Source organism: Meriones unguiculatus, chromosome 20 (genome assembly GCF_030254825.1).
Source record: "Meriones unguiculatus strain TT.TT164.6M chromosome 20, Bangor_MerUng_6.1, whole genome shotgun sequence".
Lineage (NCBI taxonomy): Eukaryota > Metazoa > Chordata > Mammalia > Rodentia > Muridae > Meriones > Meriones unguiculatus.
Genome location: NC_083367.1, coordinates 62,096,784 through 62,118,653, shown reverse-complemented (window position 1 = coordinate 62,118,653; position 21,870 = coordinate 62,096,784). Strand labels below are relative to the sequence as shown.

The following is a 21,870-nucleotide window of genomic DNA, read 5'->3' as shown; positions in this document are numbered from 1 at the left end:
TCCTTGGCATGCCTTGGAATATGTCCATGGGGGGGCATAGAGCGGGAACCTCTGTACTAGAACTTTTATTTTTGTTCTGAAAACATCACCAGTCACTAAAATGAAACAAATGGAAATATAAAAGAGATGCTGTTGACTGATGCTGTTGACAGAAGGTTCTTCACCTCTTGAAGGAAGCAGAGCCACAATTCTCTAGTCCCTCCCATACTCCACGGTCACAGTTCTGTATTTAGAACACCATGGTCCTATGTATATAAGCTACCAAAACCAGGTGTGCCATGAGCAGCCCCCTGCCTATCTGTGGACCATCATTCCAAATGCAAAACTTCACCTCCAAGTTCTCATGAAAACCTCTGGAGCATTTTCCACCCTGGGGCCATGTGTTCCATTGCACTATCTGAAGGCCGTTGGTGACACTGAGTCTTTAATATGCTACAGGCTCAAGCATGACACACTGTTAAGGATGATGAAAGCTGACTGAAGAGGCCCAGGCATAAAAGCAAGAAAGCTGCACTCGAGAAGTCAAACTAATTTGAGGGAAGCAGAATTTAGGAATAAGTCCAAATTCTGCTCTTGAAACTTTGACACTCAGAGACTCAACATTCTTAAATTTAAGCCTGAGGCGATTCAAAGTTGGGTGAATTCTGCTTTTAAGCTAAGGCAATTAAGGATAGGAACTAGGGCCAAACTAGACAAGTTCCAGTCCAAATCCAATTACAGCTGGGTGGCCCTGACTACGGAAACTCTAATTGAGGGTTTTGGTTTTTCGGTCTTTTTTGGGGGGTATTTTTTTAAAGGAATGATAGTATATCCACTCACAAATGCTTCTGTAAGGATTAAAAATAATAACAGTTGTTAAACCTACTTAAAGCATGGCGCAGTTGGGTACACTGTGCTACTGCTCATAAGATGTTAATCCCGATTCTAAGCTACGACTAGAAGCATTGTGATGGTTAATGTTGTCAACCTGACTGGCTCCACTGCAGGGGTCCTCAACCCTCCTAATGCTGTGACCCTTTAATACAGTTGCTCATGTCGTGGTGACCCCCAACCATAAAAGTATTTTCATTATTACTTCATAACTGTGGTGGTCTTAGGCGACTCCTATGGAAGGGTCACTTGACCCCCAAAGGGGTCATGACCCACAGGTTGGGAACTACTGCTGTAGACTCACCTATGAGCCACGCTTCCAGGCACACCTGTGGGACGTTATCTAGACTAGGCTAACTGAGTTAGACTGACCCACCTTCACTGTGGGTAGTGCCATTCCATGGCCCAGGGCCCTGGAATGAATTGCAGGGAAAGATAGATAGATAGATAGATAGATAGATAGATAGATAGATAGATAGGTAAAAGCAAGTTAAACAAAAGCATTCATCGCTCTGCTTCTTGACTGCAGAGGACATGGACTGACTGGCTGCCTTGAGCTCTCACTGCCAGTCTTCCCCACCAGGATGGGCTCTGCCCTCTGGCTAGCCACAATCAGCCTTTACCTCCTTCAAGCTGCTCTTGTCCGGTATTTTGTCCCAGCAAGGTGAAAAATAGCCAATAGAAACAGCTTCTGAGAGCATTTCTCACTATAACCATCCACCACCACCACCACCCCCCGCCAATAAAATAAAACACACTGCCAATGTTGGGCATGGTAGCTTGTGCCTTTAATCCTGGCTCTGGGAGAATGAGGTAGAAAGACAAATTTTAGAACAGCTCGGCTCCACAGCAAGATCATATGTCCCCTCTGCCCCCTAAATACAAACAACAACAACAAACCCCGTTAATTCTAGAAGTTCTGAGAGACTCGGAACAGACGGCAATGCGAACGGCAGATGCAGAGGAAAGTGTGAAAGGTGAAGGCATGCCCCACTTACCCCCAGGATCCCAAGGCGCTCAGCCAGGCTCCAGCCGCAGAGGAAGTCAATCTCAAACTTGTGATTGAGAACCACGATGGCGTTTTCCTTCCCGTAGTGGGGGGAGGCCTTTGGGTCGGTGTAGATGGTGCACTCCGTGCCTGACCACCACTCCAGAAGCATCACCAGCTCTGCAACAAACCACAAGGACACACACACACATTTACTCCACCATCCTGGAGTCCTGGGTCAGCTACTCTTGGGCTATGCTACGAGGCAAAGCTCCTTCTAAGGCTTAAATCACAGAGCATTGTGGCCCAAACTCCACAGGCTGAAAGGGCTTCAAAGTAAAGGGTTCTAGATAAGCAAGACCCTGCAACAGCCTGCAGGGAAAGATAGGACACTTCTAGGTGGCCATTTCTTACCTCCTGATTGGGTAAACTAAAGAGAAATAAAATCAGAGTCTAGATTCACCTACATCTGTGTCTCTGGGCTGACTGCTTGAATTGATATATGTTCTGGAAAATGACTAACTGATATGCTTCTATACTCCATCAAAGAACCAACTCCTTTTCCCCCACTGTGACACCTGATGACGCCAAGAATGACCCAACCATGGTGGAGGGGAGCGCACGACTCTTCATCTCAATGGCACGAGAAACTCAGAGTTGTCATTCTGTAGGCTTCAACAAAATTATTGCCATAGTCTTTGCCGAGGCTGGTGAAAACAAAGAGTTGTGTTCAGGTGACACTCAACCCAAACGTATTCTTGGATGGCGCCTTTATTCGAGGCGGCCAACTTTCTAAGGCTGGGAGTCTCAAGAAAAGGCTGCGCAGTAGAAACTCTAGACATGGAGTTGAATGGGAATGACAGCACAGCCCCCTGAAGAGAACTTTGAGGGTGAGAGGTGTTGGCAGGCGGGTGTGTGCTGTCTGAGTTCTCTGTGAAGGTTGTACCCTTGTTTATAGTGCTTGGGGGGAGGGTTACACATTCTATAGAGGGCTCCAACGTCCCACAGGTACACACACAAGTCAAGTGGGCCTGACCTTGGTTGCCCCGGACACACCTTTCTCTTCCAGACCGGATGTTAAATATGAAGCATGAGAACCATCTACAAGGCCCCAAGAACTAATTTCTCAGCAGTGGCCCTGTAGGCTTTCTGTAACCAATCCTACGGTTCAGTCATGTCTTTGTCTTTGGGGTGCAGATGCCTCAGGGGGGTCTTGTGAAAACAACTGGTAGTCAGGACCACTTTGGTTCCCTCCTGGGAGCCCACTTGGAAAGTGGCAGAGGCTGCCAGGTAAGGAGAATGTCACTGATCCTGCTGACCACTGTGCTATACCTGTGATCACTGCCAAGGGAATGCCCCTGTGCCCGGAGGCTGAGTCACCGAGGTTGGGGACCTGCTGTCCTCAAGCCCACTAAAGAAAAAAAGGTAGAGATAAGGCTAAATAGACATACTGTGCAATGGAGAAGCATCTGTTGTCACCTTTGGTCATCCCCATGGAGTGACTCTACTGAAGTAACCCTGACATTCCTCTGCTCAGTTTGTGAGTCTGGCATTGTGAATGACACCAATAGCCACCAAGTCACCTTGACTGTTGATAGTCTCTCTGGGCCTTTGTCCTATTTAAATGCAGGTCAAAAGCCTAACTCTTCAAAAGCTATAGACATAGGAATCATCTGACATATTCCCATGGGCTTGTGGGTAGGATTGAGCCCTTCAAGTGGTTTAGGCTTACGGCTCCATTGTAGCCAGTTAGTCCGTTCTGGAACCAGGAGTCAGGCATGGGACAGTGTCAGGTGTGTCACACACAGGTGAGAGACCATCCTAGTTCATCTTTTTCATAATCTCAGGTTGGCTCTTCTGACTAGACACTTGGTGGGAGTCACCAATTGTCCTTCCAATAAATCTCATTTGAGGAGACTACGGGCAGAGTTTCTTGATACTTCCAGCATTTAGAAACTGCTTGTGCTGGAAAACGCCATCTCAAAAGGAAACTAAAAGCAGGATAAAGGCCTGGAACCTGTCTCTTCATTCTGTTATCTGTCTGCCTTGTTTTAAATCATTGGTACAGACCTGCCTAACTCTGCAGGTAGGCCTGTCCATCACTGAAGGCATATCAGTCTAAATACAATGGTACCTCAGCTATCTCATCCCTTCAAGCATGAAGGTGTAGATAAGACTGACATGTCACGGTCTTCTTTCACGACATCCTGGGCAGGATCCCACTCTCAAAGTGCCTGAAAGCCAGAGACTAACCGTGTAGCCGCCTTAGATTCCAGAAACACAGAATCTTATAGATCACTCCATGACCCCAAGCAGGAGCAATCATTTCAGGGGAGTAAGACTGTCCCTTCAAGCAATACAACCTTTCCAGGTCCACCTTGCAGAACCATCTCTGAGATGCCAAGCAACAAGATCACTGTCTGATCCAGGTCACGTAATTGTGCAGATTCAGGCTCCTGCCCCGCTTGCTGGCAATTAATCCCTACAGCTCCTGCTAGTACCCTGGATGGGCCAAAATGATAACAACAAGCCTTTTCCACCATTTCAACAGTTTGCTTTCTCTAAGACAAGACTAAACTTGAGATGTTTGGGATCCCAGAGTTGTGCCTCTAGACCAGGACTTGGGTTATTATACAAGGAAAGTACTTTTCCGAAGTCCATGAAGGAATCTGGGTTCCATCTCTTTCTCTGTTCCTCCTCCTAGGATAGTATCCTTCCATGACCAACAACCCTCAGATTCTCAGGCTCAGGCACTCCATCACAGCACTGCTCCAGGGCGCGAATGAATGCTCTGTGCTCTACAGCAGCCCTCCAGATGACGTAACCGAGGCTGCAGCCTGGTGATCATTATCCAGAGCCTCCGGGCAGTGCTGAGCCTCACTGAACACATCCAGACACACAACCATCCCAACTGGCTGCCTGTGTGTCCATCCTAAGTTGCTCTTCCAGATTACTGGGAAACAAGGCACAGACCCCACTTCTATCCACAAGCTACTTTGTCTTTGATTTGGAATAAACCAACAGAGGAAGGTCAGCACTTGTGAAATCAGCGGATGGGGGAAGATGCACAGGAAACAAAAGGGAGAAGGAGGCATACGTGGGTCTCTTAGCAGCCAGCAACCGTTCTCAAAGCCTCTCTCTCAATTCTCATGTTTCAGTTTGCCCAATGCTGCCTACATCAGTTTTCTCCAGGCTGTTCCCAGGAACAGTGACAGCTGCCTCTACTCAGAGCAGCTGCACCTGGTGTCCAGCCTTGGCCCTGGTTCTTGGCTGCTATGTTTCTTCAAATTCCTGGAGTGGGCCTTGGGCACTTGATACCAGGAAGGGATGTGTTTACAGGAAGGGACATCACTGGAAAAAATCCAAAACCTGCCTTTTGGAACTAACTGAAGGATGCAACCTTTAAACTCTGGCTGCTGAAGAAGTTGGTTTTGTTCTGTTTGCTCTTGTGCCATTCTGTTTAAAGGAATTACAGGTAGGGATAAGAAGGCACAAGGGAAAGCAGAAAGAGGAAAGGGAGGCATGCACATCCCAGAAGAGCCATTTTGTAAATAATGATACTGAATCACAGAGAGGGGGGACTATGGCTCACAACGCCATAGTATAGACATGTTGAACCCAGGGAGGGCTCCTAGAGCCCAGTGTGAATCTCCAAGATCCTGACTATGTAAAAGCCATGATTGGGTAAAAGGGAGACAAGAGCAGGACCACACCTTAACCTAGGCAAATGTGTGCCCACCTTATCTACCACATAAAGACCAAAATGTATAATCCCAAGGCTTGTTAACTGTTACTACCCTCAAAACATCAGCATCTGCCTGCTACCCTAGGGCTTTCTCCATGGTACTATCATCATGGAGGAGAACAACGAACGCAAAGTCGGCAAGCGGCAGGGAAGTGGCCACTTCCAGGCAGTAACATTTACGGTAAGCGTTCTACAAGACTGACTTCAAATCACTCATCAAAACTCCCGTGATTGTAGGGGGTTGGAATGTTGCGGGTAGCAATGTCACCTTAGCCTATCTTTAACTCCCTTGATAATCTGTTACCCTCCTTGGTGTGTGACTATCAATTAAAATTCTTCTGGGGAAGACAGACCCCTGGCCTTCCCTGACTCAAAGGCTAAAAATGTCATCTGATAGTACCGGGAGCCTATAGCAGAGGTTTCCTACCATTGCTGTTTCCCGCTCACCTGATATTCCCACTAGTGTGCTTTAAAGTACCTTGATCTATGATTTTTCTTTCTTCATTTACTATTAAAGTTTCGTAAACAGGTTGGAGAGATGGCTCCGCCTTTAAGAGCACTGGCTGTTCTTGCTGAGTTCAGTTTCCAGAACCCACATGGCAGCTCACAACCCTTTATAACTCCAGTTCCTAAGGATCTGATGCCTTCTATGGACTCTGTGGGCACACACATGCAGGCAAAATACCACCCCACACATAAACGTATATGTAATAAATCTATCTTTAAAATGTAGCCATTACTGATTTCTGATTTGGAGCATGGTGTATGGAGAAACCTAAATCAGAATTCTCAGGCTACAGTTACTCATCTTTAGCTCCAGAATAATGTGTGTGTGTGTGTGTGTGTGTGTGTCTTGTGTATGTCTCTCTGTGTGTGTATATTATAAACATATATATTGTGGTAAGAGCTATGTATTTACATCGACACAAGGAAAACGTAAGATTTTTCTCTATCTTCCCTCCTCAGCCATTTTCTGGGCCTTTGGGAACAACACCGTCCAATCATAAATACTTGACCTATCAGGACACATAGAGCCTGGGGAGGTTCAGGAACATGAGAAATGATTCAACAGAGAAGTCAGAGTGGAAAATTCAGGGTGGGAAACCCCATCACCTGCAGAGCAAGGGCCCAGCTTCCTCAGTGGTTTCCTCCCAACGGCCACAGTCCTTTTAGTCACCAGGCATCTTGCCTCAGCTTCACCTGGTGGTCCAAGCACCTGGGAAATACAGGTACTCAAGAGATCCCAGAATGGGACCAGGAATGTCACAGGCACCACTCTGGCTCCCAGTCTGGTGCCTACAGAAATGTAGTCATGAATTAACTAAATTCAGTAACTAATTAACTAACCCAGTAACTTATGTTACTGAATTAACTAAAAATATTAAAAAATACAGTAACAGGAAGTGCCCGGTAAATATAGCCCTCGATACCAGGAGGAGCTGGCATCCTAAGGCCTGAGATTCACATGAGGTTCCTGGGAAATGTGAGCCTGTGGGGATCCTGAGAGAGAGGGCTCATGCTTGGCTGAGAAGACGGGTGCCTGGGACACGGCAGATGGGGTGAACCCCGACTCCAGGCCCACAGGGCTGCCTGGGCGCTGCAAAATGCAAGCATGGGGGACCTGTGATTTCACAGACAACAGTGGTTCTCAATCCTCCTAATGCTACGACCCTTTTGTACAGATCCTCATATGCTGGTGACCCCCAACCATAAAATTATTTTATTCCTTTATAACTGTAATCTTGCTACTGTTATGAATCACAATGTAAATGTCTGATGTGCAGTATATCTGACTTACAATCCCTGTGATAGGGCTGTTCGCCACCCCACCCCTCCCCGGAGGTCACAGCCCACGGGTTGAGAACTGCTGATATACAGCATGCCGGTTTCACCCCACCTTAGATGGGAAATCCCAGACTGCTGCTTACATTACCGAGACATACAAAGAGATGGCTCTTGCTCCAGCCCCACTCTGGGGCTCACCCAGGACAGCCTTTCTGAGTAAACACAGCCAAGCCTCGGTCAGGGCTTTCTGTTTACTCAGGTTCTGCCAACTGAATTTGTCTTTTGATTTCAGGTTTAGGCTGGGCTTGGAGCCAGTATGGGATTTGTGAGCTGATGGTGTGGCTCTGCACACACACAGGCATGGACACACACATACATACAGACACACACACACACACACACACACACACACACACACAGCATCTACTCTTTGGCTCTTCTTGACTATGGGGAGATGCACAGAGGAGGGAAGAGGAGGGGACGAGACACAGACACGCCTGTCTCTAACACTGGGAGACAATAGCCCTGCACCAGGACCTTTCCGGGTGGGCTTTTGTGTTTTGGAGGCTCTTGAGGAAGAGAGGTTGAATTTCCAACCTAAATTATTATTCTAACAAAGATATATACACATAGTTAATGTACACACTGCGCCACAGGCAGCACGTGAGCTCCTACACAACTGTGTGCTTGTTAAAATGAGCTGAACAGAAAGATTAAAAACGCTGATCTCACCGTTGGGCCTGTGTCTATAGATGTGCATGGTTCAGACTGTGGGTGAGTCTTACGGCAATGACCGCTGTGCCTGGCATGGCCGGGCTGGTTCTCAGACAGAGGCAATGTCAGGAGGTCAAAGGCTTAAGCGCTATGTGTAAAGGCAGAGCAAGGCCTGGTACTCCGGGTTTCCAGGGCACACGGGGAGAGAAGCCTGGGAGCAGGCAGACCCAGAGTGCTCACCACCTCCTCTCCAGCATCCTGACATTTGGACTTCCACATCCATCGTATCTCCAACTACCCACTGAGATAGATACCGGCAGTCTATTGGATAACCGAGCCAGCTATTAGGTAACTAGCCAGTGGGTAGCTAGACTTCATGCCAATCAATATACTTAGAAAGGCATCTGATTTCAAAGCTACCTAATTACTCATTTCAGGAATTTTCCAATTAGGACTTTTGATCTGTGGCTGATGGAGGTAGCTGGATGTGAGAGGGGTGAAGCTGCAGATGCTAGGGCCCTGTTGGTCTAGACACAGGAGAGGAATGGGGTCCGGCAAGCTCAAGGGCATGGGATTTAGTCCTTTGATTGCTGGTTCCGGCCGGGTTTTTATCAAGATGCACACTGCTCACAGGGAGGCAAAACTGCCTTGTTAGAATGCTTGCCTCTGCCAAGGACTCACATCTAACTTCTGGTTCATAGGAACATTGGCAGAGGGATGAGTGCATGTGGACTGTAGCCACGATGCTGGCCACAAGTCCACGACAAGAAAAAAGGCCAGAAATTTCTTCTAAATTAAGAGACACTTCAGAGACACTGACAAAATGTGGTGTGGGGGCTCCTACTTACAGCCTGATTTGAAAACGCTCCAATTATTTTTTTTAAAAGACATTTCAGAAAGAATTGGAGAAGCCAACAGCAGGATATTAACAAAATAGTAAGAAGACACGCAGGAAGGATTGCAAGCAGGGTGTCATCTCTCACTGAGGCTGGAGCTCAGAGTCTAGGCTCAGCAGGCTGGCCAGTGAGCTAGCTGCACAGTGAGCCGTTGTAATCCACGGATCTCTGTCCTGAGGCACTGGGGTTACAGGTGGAGGATGCTGTATCTGGCATTTGGACATGGGTGCTGGGATCCAAATTCAAGTTCTCATATTGTACAGCAGCACCTCACTCACTGAACACCGCCCTAGCCAGCGGTTACATATTAAGATTTTTTTTTTTTCCTCAGACATGGTCTCACTACATAGTCCTGGCTGGCCTTGGACTCTCAGAGGTCTACCTGCCTCTGCCTCCTGAGGTCAGGACAGGAGTAAAGGCATGTGCCACCACATCTGGTAAGAAGTTCTTTTTCTTTATAAAAACCTGTCTCATAATTTGAGTGATAGTTCATGACTTACAGTGCCTGGAAATCACTTCAAAAATGTCTGTCAGTTGATTAATAATTCCATAACCACAGACAGGATGAGGTACATAAAGTTAGATCCAGGTAAACACAGAGAATCCTTGTGTGTGTGTAAACCACGTGTGTCATGGGCTCATTCCTTTTTATGTGTATAATATGTAAATTGTCATAGTAACAAAGTTAGAGCAAGCAAGGTGCCACTTCTACTTGAGACTTAGGAAATCAATGAGCCCATGACACATGCATTCTCTAAGCCCCTCAGCAGGGATCCCTCACCCCCACCACTTCCCTGGGGGGGGGGGCAAGAAGAAAGATTAGGAGGAACACACACTGCAAAATGCAGAACAAGACTCTTCCCAGACAGACCTCCATCCTTTTCATTTCTGAAGATGAAGATGAAAGGTAGAAAAGTTGCATTTCCATACCCTTAAATGTGAAGCCTTTGAATGGTCTAAGGCTCCCTAAGCAGCTTTGTGGAGGAAGCCAGCATGCCTAGGCTTCTGGCTCCTGCTGTCTGACGTGGACACTGTGTAATGTCCTTCTCCTGGGCTGCGACAGGGTGCTAATGCCAGCACAGGGTATGGGACAAGGCATAGGTACCTGCTGCTATGGCACAGAGGGAGGCCTCACCTCTTTCTATCTTGAGAAGAGGGTGCAAGGATTGCTCAATGAGGGTCATTTTCTGTCAGGTCCCTGGGCTGTCTTGCAGAGAAAAGGGAGCTGACTGTTAGCTTCCAGTCTGTTCTACAGAACCAAGGCCACTGACACCCAAGTTAACTTAAAGTGCAACAGCAGGTTGTGAAGTGCCTGCCACAGAGGCACAAGCCATAGTGGTGGCTCTACTGCCACCCATGTTCCCATGCTTCCAGCATCTTCAAGGATTCATAAAAGGGGAGAGAAGAAAGAATTCGGGGCTCATTCAGGGCTCATGTGTGAGAACATCCCCTTTACTCCTTCCCCAGGAATATTCCAGGGACCCTCATGAGTAGCTATGGATGAAGATGTTTTTCAGTCTCTCCTCTAAGGGACAATCTGAGATATGCTGAAGCCACACAGCTTCCTTCAGGTCCCTCCCTGAGACCTGCAAGTACCTTGGTCCAAACCACTCTACAGAGAACTCAGTCCAGCCCCTCTTCTTATCTGCCCCATATCCCATGAGCTCAGAGCTCAAATGCCCTTTGGCAAGCTACTCCAGGCTTCAGTTCAGAAGAGCCCTCAACTTCCCAAATGTCCTTCCCTGTCTCATTAGCTATGGGGGGAGGGGGTGTGTGCCTTGACACTCCAGGGCTACAGGAATTCTGGGTGACTTAAGTTAAATAAGGTTCTGATAGGTCTGAGTACCGGATACCAAGACCTCTACCATCCCTGAGGATGGCTGAAAGGTTTTTCTGAAGCCACAGTCATGTTCTGAGGTGCTCATGACACTTGGTATGTAAAACCTGCAGGCCATGGGAAACATTTGCCCAAGGATGCTCATGAATGAGCCCAATGCAAGATCAACTTACTTAAAACATTGAGGGTTTTTTGTTTGTTTGTTTGCATGATTTTTGAGTGTGAACTCTATAAATGACAATATCACATCATGTCATTTACAAAAGGTTGGACTTGCCATCAGAAGGCAAGGGCCATTCTCTGTATCCTTTAGAGAAGTGACATACTTCCTGAAGACAGAAGCATACCTCCAACACTGTTTCCACTACTGCACTGGAGACAGGGGCACCCCCACAGTCTACCAGGGACTCTCATGTTGGAGGTTTGGTCCTCTGCGTGGTGGTACTAAGGCAGTGACACCTTCAAGATATGACCATAAGGGAGGTAAGCAAGGGTGGCTCCTCCCACTCACGTCTTAGCTTTCGATGTGGCCGTAAGATCTTTCTCTGTCACAGAGCACCTGCTCTTGAGATGCCATCATCAGGAGGTCCTCCACTAGAATCAAACTGATACCAGAACTATGACCTTGAAGCTTTAGAAATGCGGGCTCAATAAACTGATTTTTCTTTATGAGTTTCTAAGTTCAGGTATTTCATTATAGCAGTGAAAGGGGGTTAATGGGAGGTATAAGATGTTCTTATCAAAGCATGGGTGGGTGAGGGTAGTGGAGGGGAGACACAAATGGTTCCCTGACAAGGTTCAGATGCCAATTGAAAGAAGTGGGTACATTTGTAGGAAGATTCCATAAACGGAGAGGCACACTGGCTACAAGAGAGCTACAGCCTTTCTCACTCTTGGGTAGGGAGACCTAACAACACCCTGAGTGGTCCACGGGCACAGAGACCCAGCCTTGCCGCTCCTGCCCTCCCGAGTCACAAATGAGGCCTAGCACATCCCTCTCCCTCGGCCAAGACTCCAAGCTTATTCTGCTCAGCCGCCAGGACGCGGTTAGAGTGTAACTGTGGTTTAGACTCCACCCATCTCAGTACTTCTGCTGAGCCATGACTCCACTGCCCTCCCATCCTCAAACCTCAGTTATTTCCTAAGATCGCTCAATAGGAGCCAATCAAAGGAAGGGTAAAATGACAATCGAATCCTCAGCCTGCCAGCTGTGTAAGTAGCCCTGTGACAGTCTCTGCCTAACTTGCGTGAAGCCCTGGATTTAGTCAGTCTCCAGCGCTACATAAAACCAGGTGGGGAGAGGCAGGAGGATCAGAAATTCAAGGTCATCCTTGAAGTAAGTTTGAGGCTCTGTGCCCCAAAAGGAAATGATTCTTAGGAAAAAAAAAAAAAAAAAAACCTGCTGTCCCCAGGAAACTCCATTCACCACCCTGTTTCTCCTTCACTGTTCTACACGCAGCCACGTGAGGCATTCCTGCGCCAGTTAACTTATGACAAGCTCCACATTAACCTGCTCACCTAGCCACAGCCGTTGCTACCCACTCAGCCCTGCCCATACCTCTACTGTATCTCCCGCCACCCGCCTTTCCTTCCATCCTCACGTAGCCCTCACTGTCTCTTGATGCCTATAGTCTCTGTCTCCATGTTACCGGGTTCCCACACTGCGCTGCTACCTGAATCCTGTCACACGCTTTCACTGGCTCCTTACAACACTTGCCGAGGCACAGTACAAACTCCTCAGCTACCGTGGGTCTCAGCTAAGGCTGTTCCTGGGAGCACACCGAATTCCTTGGCCCTGAAAACCAACAATCTGGGTCCAGGGTCACATCAAAGGTCACCTAGGGAGCCAGACATGGTGCACACTTGTGATCCCAGAATTGGGGAGATGGAGGCTGGAGAGTAAGGAATTCAAGGTTATCCCTAGCTATGTAGTAAGCTACACAAACTACAATCTAGCCTAGACTACAATATAGACTTTTAAAATGTTTTAAATCAGGCATGATGGTGTGTATCTGTAACCCCAGCGCTCAGGCAGGTGGACAGCAAGTTTGAAGGCAGCCTGGGCTAAAGATAGAGATCTTCAATCAGACAAAACGAATTATCAACAACAAAACTACAAATGATTCAGTCCTGAAGCCTTTAAATGATATTCTAAAAACACCATCAGAAGTTACCAGTTTTGCTAAGTACGGCAGCTCACACTAGTAATCCCAGTACTTAGAAGGCTGAGGTAGGAAGGTTGCCATGAGTTTGAGCTCAGCCTGGGCTGTACAGTGAGACTCTCTCTCAATGCAACAACAAAAATAAGTTACTAATCTTTCAATTAAAACAAATGCATCTAAATGTTCAAAATGTGCGTGCCTGGTGCCTATAGCAGCCAGAAGAGGGCGCCAGATCGCCTGAAACGGGAGTTACAGAGGGTTGTAAGCTGCCATGTGGGTGCCAGGAATCAAACCCAGGTCCTCTGGAAATAAAACAGTAAATTCTCTTAACCTCTGCTATTTCTCTGACTCCACTAAGTATCATTTAAGGGATGCTTAGATTAAAACTTAAATCTACACAAGAAGCAACTGCTTTTTAAAGTTTCATTATTTTTTCTTTCTTGATACTGGAATAGAACAAGGCTTATTTTCCAAATGCAAATTCATTACTCACAGAGAATAGGAATGTACACACACCCGAACCAGCTTTATCAGAATTTTGAAAGGGGTAAAGAAGATGTTAAAATGTACACAACTACCAAACTAGTTAGGAAAGAAATATAAAACTGCTTTTGAAAAGCATTTCTTCACAAGAGACATCTTCCGTTAGGCTGGGACCTCGGGATATCTAATTCTGTCTCTTTTGAAATACAAGACCTTTAATAGAGCTAGTTAATTATGTAGGAAGAATCAGTGAAATGGCTTGGCACATACTTGTCACCAAACCTGACAACATGAATCCCACCCCTGCGATTCACATGGTAAAAGGCAAGAGCTGAGGTCCACAAATTGTCCTGTGACCTTCACACATGCAGGACATGAACACACCCAGACACATATACAAACAAACACACAAACAAATAAAACACATACGCAAACAAATAAATACAATAAAAGTTTTAGTTATGAAGGAAAAGGTATAAATTGTGTGTTCTCCAAGACTGGGGACCAGTGAAGTTTCCATATAGTTCTGAGGTCTTCCCCTGACATAGCCCTGAGGTCCTTCCCCTGACCTCCTACATCTCTGGGTTCCTCCTTCAGCACACCTCTTTGGTCCTTTCCTCATACCCAGCTCCGAGACATACCCTCACCCAGCTCTGGGGTTCTCCCCTACTGGTCCTCTGCCCACTGAGAGTCCAATGTTGCCAGGGAAACCCTCCACTCTGATAAAAGTGATATTCTGTCCCTACTGAGGTCACTGGGTAAAACAGAAGGTATACAACTAAGTTTTAATTTCCCATAAACTGCATATCATTTGCTCACATAAACATGACCATGAACCATCAGATGGAAGACATATTAGTAATAAATTATGAGCCATGCAGCACTGGAGCCAAATACTAAAACATCATTCATCATTTGTCTGAAATTAAAATGTGGCTGGTGCCCTGAATTTCTATTTGTTAAGTCTAGTAATCTGAGCCCTTATCAGCCCAGCAGTATCCATGGCAACAAGCCCTGATGCAACTCATGGATACAGCTTGGGAGGATGGGGAATGTAACCTCTCAGGGGTAAACAGCCTCCAATGGGGGTGCAGGGCTTCCACAGGCCACTAGCGCCTGACCAGACGGATAGCCACACCTCAAACTACCTATGAGGCTTTCCCACGGTTCTGTCCAGCACACTGACTGTCCTGAGCTGCTGAGAGCTCTGAGCATCTCCCCACTGAGAATCCAGGCCTCTTCCTGGCCTCATGAGAAGGCAGGATACATGTTTCTCAGAAAATTAATAATTCTGAGCTTAAGTTATACACCTACCTTGTCAGGGGCTCCTGGAAAACAATGCTCCCAGTGTTTAGTCTGAGCTTGCCAGTGAAGTTACAAGTGACTATCTAAAACCCCTTATTACCTCGAAAGCCCTGGGACACCAGGAGACAGGATGTGAACTTTTCTCGGTCATCCCACCTGGCCTTTGGTATGGAGAACAACCAAAGTGTTGAATATAAGGCTATGGGAGCTCAGACATTCAGGGTTAGTACGGCAATGACACTGGAGGCGGGGCTCATACAGCACAGAGTGACATCCATGACCCAGGCAAAGGCACCAATGGGATAAAGGCACAAGGAAGGCGATGAGGAGTCAAGGGGACAGGGCAAAGATTCTGGCTCACACACTGTAAGCAGTAGAGGAGTCTTAAGTCATACAGAAACTCATTTCTTCAGCCGTACAGTCGCCTGTCAGGGTTCATGTTCCTCTGATAGGTAAAGTAACAGGCACAGTGTGAGCGGCTTGTCACAGGCCACAGAGAGCCAAGACTTTTGCTATTTGCGCCCTTCTCACAAGGGGCCTCAGCCAGGGCGGTGCGCCTATCCTTTGCACCCTGTGCCCAAATCCGTGCCCTTACCAACCCACTCCTGTTTAACTTCCTCCCACCCACTGCCTGGACTCTGAGTCACCATGGGAACACACTCCTCGCCTCATGGATCCCCTCCCTTTTCTCTAAGGACCTTCCCACAGAGCCTCATCTCTAACTTCCCTTATCCCCCAACAGTGCTAAAATTAAAACAGGTTGTGCTATAAACACCACTACAGAAGCCACTCTGAATGCCAGGTTAGGGCAGCCAGGCCAACTGCTCTCCCCCCCTCCCTGGCCCCTTAAATTAGAATCAAGAAAAGGATCCAGCCTCTTAGATACCCCCCCCTGAAGCTCTGGATAGGAGGAAACAAGGAATCGAACTAGAGGTTTGAGATGCACACACTTTCCCTTCACCCATCCCAGCCCTGGAGACATCGATTGAGTAATTAAAACACATTCAAGATTAAGTTAAAGCACTGTGGCTTTTGTAGACTGATTTTTAAAGTGTCAGCGGCAAAGATTTTGTCGGCTGTACACTGCGTGAGTCGGAAGACCACCCCAGCTGTCACATCTGTAGATACGTAAGTGTAAGTGTAGGAGAGAGCTCCCAAGGCTGCAGAACGAAGCCTCCGGTCACTGTTGACTGGACGGATGCTGCAGTTAGGTGCTGCTTTTCCAGATGATCACGGGCAAATTAGCTGTTCTTTATTCTTCTGTCCTTTCCTTCCCTTCCTTCCTTGACAAGGTCCCATGTAGCCAAGGCTCTGAACTCCCTACATAGCTGAGGATTACTTTGAACTTCTAATCCTGGAGTACATAGTATACACAGGTATACTGTAAGTACACACAGGTGTTGTTATACACATATGTAAGTATGTGCTATGACTAGATTATGTGGTACTGGGGATTGAACCCAGGGCCTTGTGCATGCTGGGCAGGTGCCTTACCAACTGAGCTACACTATAGAAGCTGTTGTTATTCCAATGGTTACTTTAACAACTGATTCACATCTCTCTCCTGATTAGGGCCAGGGCTAGTGTGCTGGGTCGTACACAAACGGGCTTAGAACTATCAGGTCCAAATTGCACATCCTCATCTTTCCTCACATATCAAAGGCACAGTTGCATCATCAGCCACTTGCCAGGTGTGGTGGCACACGCCTTTATTCCCAGCACAGGGGCAGAGGCCAGCTGGTATACAACGTGACTCTAGGACACAGGGGGCTATACAGAGAAACCCTGTCTCAAAAACCAAAACACAACAAACATACATCCTCTGTCACTCTATGTGAAGGTGTCTGTTGCCTTCTGCCTACATTTGATATCTCCTTTCATACTTCTGGTGTTCTGTAATTTTACTACAGTCTGTCTTAGTGTGACTTGCTTTTATCCACAGATGTCACTGAGTTTCTTGAATATTTGGATTTATTCATTTATCAGTTCTAGAAAATTCTTAGCCCTCGCCTCTGTCTTCTTTCCAGCTCCTATTAGATAGATCCGACTTCCGCCTTGTACTTTCTGATGTTTTCTCATCTGTTTTTCTGTCAAATTCTAAACATATCTTTGCTTCATCTTGTAGTCCACTAATGTTGGTTTCATGTGTGTGTAAGATGATAGTAAAACTATACATTGAATTTTCTTAATTTTGTACTTTTTAAAAAAATTTTCTACAGGTTTTTTTTTTTTTTTTTTTGGTTCATAGAAACAAAACCAAAACCAAACACCTTCCTAGAAGATGGTGAGATGACTCAGAAGGTAATTTGTGCTAAACAAGCCCGACAAACTTTCAATCATGGAAACATGCTTAAAAAAAAAAAAAAGCCAAATGCAGTATGTGCACCCAAGACCCCAGCTTTCCTATAGAGATGGGAGGCAGAAACAAGGGAATTTTCTAAGAGCTCACAGGCCAACCAGCCTGGAGTACAAAGCATAGTTAGAAGATAGAGAGTGCCTTGCCTCCAGGTTCCTGAGTCCCTGAATTTTACCTGAATATCCTTAGTATCTTGACAGCTCTGATTCTTTTAAAAAGAATTTGAAATGTATGTTACCCAGTGTCTCAAGTGGTTTACAGATGACGGGCAAAATACCCTAAGGTTTCACGCATTGGAAAGGTGAGTCTGTCCTACTTTGAGGTAGGTAAGCCCAGCTACCTCGAGGTAAGGAGCCTTGACTCCCCCATGCCAAAGAATTTGCCGCCACGGTCCACAGTTGTCCCACGTGGATGGTCCAAACAGGTAAGATTCAAAAATAGGGTCTGGAGAGATGGGCCAGGGGTCAGGAGCACTGGCTGCCTTTCCAGGTGACCCGAGTGTGGTTCCCAGCACCCCCATGATGGTTCATAACCTTCCCTAGCTCCAGTTCCCTAACTCCGGGAGATCTGATGCCTTCTGACCTCCATAGGGACATGTGTGGTACACACAGGCAAGATGCTCATATATAAACATGTTAAGTCTAATAAAAAGATACAAGTATAAGGTTCACAGGGACCCTTTGTGAGCTGTCGCTGGCCCCTTTGTCAGCCTGCTTGCTAGATGTGCCTGCCGTTACTCCCCTCCCCCAAAACCCTATGCCTCTGCCTTGTAACTATATGTGTGATTGGATGCATGTGTGGTACTGTGTGTGTTCACGTGCATGCTTCCTCGGGAAGACACTTGCTTCACTCATTTCTGTCACTGGACTTGGACCTAGACATGAGAGGATGCCACGTGTCCTTACATCAATACATGTGCCCTTACAAGACCACATCCTCTCCTTCACCATGGCAGCAGGACCTTTCTCCAGCAAATCCCAGCACTCTGGACTCTTTCCTGAAATGAATGTTCTCTCCAGAAAGATAAAATGGACATTCTGGACTTGGTGTTCTGATTTTTCACACATGCAACCTACAGTGTCATGATCTTCTCTCCTTGACCTCTAAGGGCTGCCCTGGGCATCCTGGCATGCCTGGGGCCCTCTGCCTAGCCCAGGGTCTGGCCACCAGGGTGCTTGGCTTTTACCCAAAGCTGTGACCTTTCAGGCTCAACCAGCAGTAAAAGGTATAGTCTTTTATCTCTCATATGAAATGATATATCATGTTAGTATATTAATATAATTATATTTATACTATTTGTGTTATGTGTATTACTTATAATTTATAACAGTACAATTAACAGTGTTAACATTAAGACGAAATAATGTAGAGCAACCCTATCAGAAGCTTTTAAGGTAAGAAAGTGTCTTCCATCTTCAGGGCACTCCAACTTCCCGTTTGCAGAACAGACAGACGCAAGTGTTCTGAAAAGGCCAGCACATAGGAATGCACGCTGGACTCCAAACACCTAAGCAAACATTCACTGGAGCTGAGCTATGTGGTGAATGTAGGTCAGTCAAACCATCTGGAAACAAGGCGACCCTGTGCCTGGGAGATGCGGCGTCCTGCATGGCAGAAGGACCTCCGGGAGAGCTGGAAGGATTTCCTGAGGTGCACTGGATAGGACCCGTCACCAGGTATATGTTTGTGGAGTGTGCAATTAAAGCGGACTCAAAACTCACCAAGTGTCCCGAGAGAGACACCTGAGGATGTGGACGATACAGGCTGAGAGAGAGTGCGGGTGTGTGTGTGGGGTGAGTGTGTATGTGTGTTGGGGGCGGAGGAGGGGGTGGTTGCCTCAGCCACCCTGAGGAGGAGAAAATTCCAGCATGGGACTAGGTAGGAAAGCTTCTTCTCTCAGACCCCAGACCATGCATACCTAGACACCTCAGACAGAAGAGGAGGTCCCACAAACACTACGCCTTGCCCCGACTTTCTGGCCTTTGGATGGCAGGACTCAGGTGAGACTCTGGCAGGAAGGCTTCTCTTCCCTGAGTGCCGTGATGCTGCTGGCACCGGCCTCGCTCCCTCGCCTGATGACCTGGCAGCTTCTCCTCTCCTCAGAAAGCTGTATGGCTGACGCACACATGCAGCTGTGTGGCACGTGGCACTCGAGAACCTCCGAACGGGTTAGAATTTGAGAACTAACAATGAAATGGGCTGTGACGTCACCATTACAAAACCAGAAGGTGAATCTCGCACCTCCGTTGAATGATTTGGCCTGTTCTTAGAGAATTCTAGCCAGGAGGGAAAAGACAGAGCGGGGGACCACCCAGGAAGACGATGCTCACAATTTCTTTGGGGGTAGCATGTCAGATATTTATATTAGAACTCATAACATCAGAAACATTACAGCTATGAAGTAGCAGAAAAGTGAGTTTATGGTTGGGGTCACCACAGGATGGTGAACTGTGTTAAACGGTTGCAGCATTACAGGTTTGAGAACCGCTGGTCTAGAAGAAGGGTCCACACAAGAGATACAGGAGACTGTTCACGCCGGCACAGCCAGGAAGCAGAAGAGACAGAAAGGCAAGGGGTGAGAGACAACATATTTCCTCCACTGATATTGCTTTCTCAAGCACCATCTCCCAATAACATCATGGTATGAATTCACCAAGGGGGAACTTCCTGATTAAGTAAGACATCCATCACCAGGCAACAAACCCCGGGTCCTGGAGCCTGCAGGGGACATTTCTCAATCACAATATAGCATGATTCTTTTGCTTTGCATTTTAAAATATTTCTCTTAACTCTTTTATTTAAAAATAAAGGAACTGGGGCAGGCTTTTCTATCGAAGAGTTTTGTGTTTCTTGTTCTTAGTTTGAAAGTGGATAAGAAAAACAATTTATATTTTGTTTCTTACAAATAAAACACTCTAAACCTGTTGCAGTCGGCAAGTGGCTTCTGTCTGGGAAACAGCTCTCGGCCAAGAGGTATCCTTTGCCTCATGATATCCCCTCCCTGGGGACATTCAGGCAATGTCTGGAGCTATTTTAAGCTGTCACACCTGGGGAGGGGTGTTGCTGGAACCAGCAGGATGCAGCTAAGCATCCTACAATGCTCTTACTGTAGTCATCAGGCATCAAATGTCAGTCATGCTGCCACAGTAAACCTGCCTTATGGCTGCCGGCCACCACAAGGATGAGACATAGGGCACCCTCCCTCTAGGGTTCAGTTAGCTGCACCCTCACTCTTCGCTTGTGTACTGCCCCCACCCACCTACTACTTGTGATACCTTTAAGGAGTTACTTAACCCCAAGCTGCCTCCATCTCTCCATCTGTCATGGGATAGTGCCTAAAACATCTTCTGCTTTATGGACTCCATTTCACCCCTTCTCTTTAGCCAAGTGTGTAAATGTTAAGCTGGGGACTGACCTTGGTTGTTTTTATTCTAATGAATATGAGAGCATAGCTTGAAGGGAAAAATAACTTGTTTCTATTATCCAGATTCCATATTTGAACTCTCTCTAGAAAACCCTTAAAGGAACATACACCAGAATCGCCACTAATTCAGAACCCTATCCTGACAGCCTAAGAGAAATCCATGCCACAGTGTGCCCTTGGGAAAGATTATCTCCATTAAGTCTAAGCATTTGTCACTGGCCTATTAGAAAACATCTGCATGAAACAGACAAGCCTAACACAGGTTTTCAGAGGACTCCAGCTTGCTAATTACAGAGCAATGACTGGCCTCTTGGTCTTTCCTAGAGAGATGACATAATGCAACGTTGTTCTGGCTTCCAGAGGTACAGAAGAGCTGCTGCACAGCCCCATGAATATGCTCAGCAAGCACACGCCCTTACCTCACCAGCACCTCTCCAGGTCACGCCCTCCCCTCCAGGGCACGAACTATTAGTTCTTTCTTTGGCTAAAGCATAGGCCAGTGTGGCCAATGGTCAGGGTAGAAACTACAAGTGGTTTCTTGTAGTTTCTAGAACTACAAAGTTCTTTCTTTTTTTTTTTTTTCTCTTTCTTTCTTTCTTTCTTTCTTTCTTTCTTCTTTCTTTCCTTTTTTCTTTCTTTCTTTTTTCTTTCTTTCTTTCTTCTTCTTTTCTTTTCTTTTCTCTCTCTCTCTCTTTCTCTCTTTTTCTCTCTCTTTCTCTTTCTCTCTCTCTCTTTCTTTCTTTCTTTCTGGTTGGTGCAATGGCAACTGACTGAGACTTCTAGTTGGCTGGGCTACAGTACCCAGTGACTAAACCAAATGCTAACGTGGGTGCTGCTACAAAGGGGTCTATTTGTGCACACCAGTAAACACACAACACTGATGCTTTTAAAAGCCTGGATGATAGAGAGCTCACATGAGTAGCAGGCTGAGAGGGAGGTAGGGAATGAGGGCCAGGTCCGTCATCCCAGCTAGAGAAATTGTCTGAGTTGCATTCCTGCCTCCTCACTTCCCTTACCCTATCCCACCAGAGCACTAACTCTATATAAAGACTTTATAGTCTTTGGACTTCCGGAACAATGCTAGTTTACATTTTAAAAGTCTCCCTTCAGCATGGCCATAGCAAGAGGAGGATGGAGAATGGGAAACAGGAAAAGATGCTGAAGCATATTTCTCAAAAAGTAAATCCAGCATGAGGATGAGAGTGGGGGGGGGGGCAGAAGGAGAGAAGGAAGGGCAGAAGGCAAATGGGAAAACTTAAAGCTCGCTCCAGTCCTTCAGTAAGGACCCAGGCAGATGAGCAAAGC

The 21,870-nt window shown here is 46.7% G+C and overlaps 1 protein-coding gene across 3 annotated transcripts in view; it reads right to left on the bottom strand.

The window, feature by feature from the left end:
• The window catches only part of Agpat4 (1-acylglycerol-3-phosphate O-acyltransferase 4), a 97,096-nt gene that overhangs the window by 15,758 nt on the left and 59,468 nt on the right, over nucleotides 1-21,870 (bottom strand). For all 3 annotated transcript variants that reach the window (XM_060373654.1, XM_060373653.1, XM_021647732.2), the window contains exon 3: nucleotides 1,869-2,038. In XM_060373654.1, coding sequence (XP_060229637.1) covers nucleotides 1,869-2,038 — 170 coding nt within the window. The remainder of the gene's footprint in view (nucleotides 1-1,868; nucleotides 2,039-21,870) is intronic.